Consider the following 1794-nt stretch of genomic DNA (forward strand, 5'->3'; position numbering starts at 1 on the left):
AAAAAAAAAAAAAAAAAGTTAAACAGAAATATATCTTATGATCCATTCCTGACTGTCTACCCAAGAGCGGTGAAAACGTATGTCCACCCGAAGACTTGTATGTAAACAGCAGCATTGTTCGTGATGGTCAACAAGTAGAAACAAGCCAGCTGTCCAGGAACTGGGGAATATGGATAAACAAAGCGTAGTTATTCTTACTGTGGAATATTATTCACCCATAAAAAGAAGTGAAATACTGACAAGTTATAAAGTGGATGAACCTCACAAACTTGTGTTAAGTGACCAGAAGACCTCATTATGATTTCAATTCCTTGAAATATCTAGAAAAGGTAAGTCTGTAAAGACAGAAAGTACATCAATGGTTGCCTCAGGCTAAAGTTGGAAATGAAGAAAGACATGCAAATGGTCATGAGTTCTCCTTTTTGGGGTGATAGGGGTGCTCTAAAAGTGGGTTTTGGTGATGGTTGCACAACTCTGTTAATATACTAGAAACTATTCAATTGTACACTTACAGGTGAATTTTATAGTGTGTGAATTATACTTCATAAAGCTTTAAAAAATTACATTTTAAATTTGATGTCTGTAATAGTTGTCATATCTAAGTATCTTATCCTGTCTTCATTATTAAACATTTTTATACTGCTTTCTTTCCACTTTTAAGTAGGATTTTCAAGGAATGCTAATGTCAGATGATGTTAATGGTAACAGTAAAAATAGCTAGCATTTGTAAAATAGTTACCATGCACCAGACATTATGTTAAGTACTTCTCAGGTTATCTCACAGTAGCATTGTGATATTGGTACTACTATCCTCATTTTACAGCAGAGGAAACAGTTTCCTAGAGGTAAATGACTTGTCCAAAGTCACACAGTAAGGAGACAGTGAGACAGGAATTTGACCGAGTCATTTAATCTCTGTGCTCTGTATATGGATATGCGGTGTTTTTGGTGGAGGATTGTACTGCTTTTCGTATGCCGTGACTGTTAAACACTCATGTATATATGCCACTGGGATGAATGCTCTGTATAACTATTTATGTGTGATCTCTCCAGGAAATTCAGATGGGCATTTGGTTTTGCCTGTTTGTCACAGAGCTTGTACAACATAGTGAATCTTATTAATCAGTTTTACTTCTTTTTCTCTATTCCTCAGCCTTAATTTTAAAGACCCCGAAGCAGTCAGAGCTCTGACTTGTACTCTCCTAAGGGAAGATTTTGGACTTTCTATTGATATTCCATTGGAGAGACTAATTCCCACAGTTCCCTTGAGACTCAACTATATTCACTGGGTAGAAGATCTGATCGGTCACCAGGATTCTGACAAAAGTACTCTCCGAAGAGGAATTGACATAGGTATATAGTTTTAAATTGTTTTTTGGCTAAACATAGGTTTCGTAAGTTTTGCAAGATCAAATTCTTTGTAAACTTTTCTACTGGGTATTTGTTGTTGTACGAAAGAAGCTGGCTACAGATACAGGTTGAGCATCCTTAATCCGAAAATCCAAAATGCTTCCAAATCTGCAACCTTTGAGCACTGATATGCTGCTCAAAGGCAATGTGCATTGGAGCTTTCCAGATGTGGGGGTTAGGGATGTTCAGCCTGTAAATATAATGCAAATATTTCGAAATCTGAAAAAAAAAAAATGAAATCCAAAACACTTCTCATCCCAAGCATTTTGGATTAGAGATCCTCAACCTGTATTACCGTTCTTATTTACTACACCTGTTACCATTCTTATTTACTACACCTATTACCGTTCTTATTTACTACACCTGTTACCATTCTTATTTACT

General features: G+C 36.0%; 1 protein-coding gene across 1 annotated transcript in view; it reads left to right on the forward strand.

Moving 5' to 3' along the window:
• Positions 1-1794, forward strand: part of METTL16 (methyltransferase like 16) — a 103527-nt gene that overhangs the window by 24344 nt on the left and 77389 nt on the right. The window contains 1 exon segment of the mRNA XM_011987261.1: positions 1154-1353. Coding sequence (XP_011842651.1) covers positions 1154-1353 — 200 coding nt within the window.

Source organism: Mandrillus leucophaeus, unplaced genomic scaffold (assembly GCF_000951045.1).
Source record: "Mandrillus leucophaeus isolate KB7577 unplaced genomic scaffold, Mleu.le_1.0 Scaffold306, whole genome shotgun sequence".
Lineage (NCBI taxonomy): Eukaryota > Metazoa > Chordata > Mammalia > Primates > Cercopithecidae > Mandrillus > Mandrillus leucophaeus.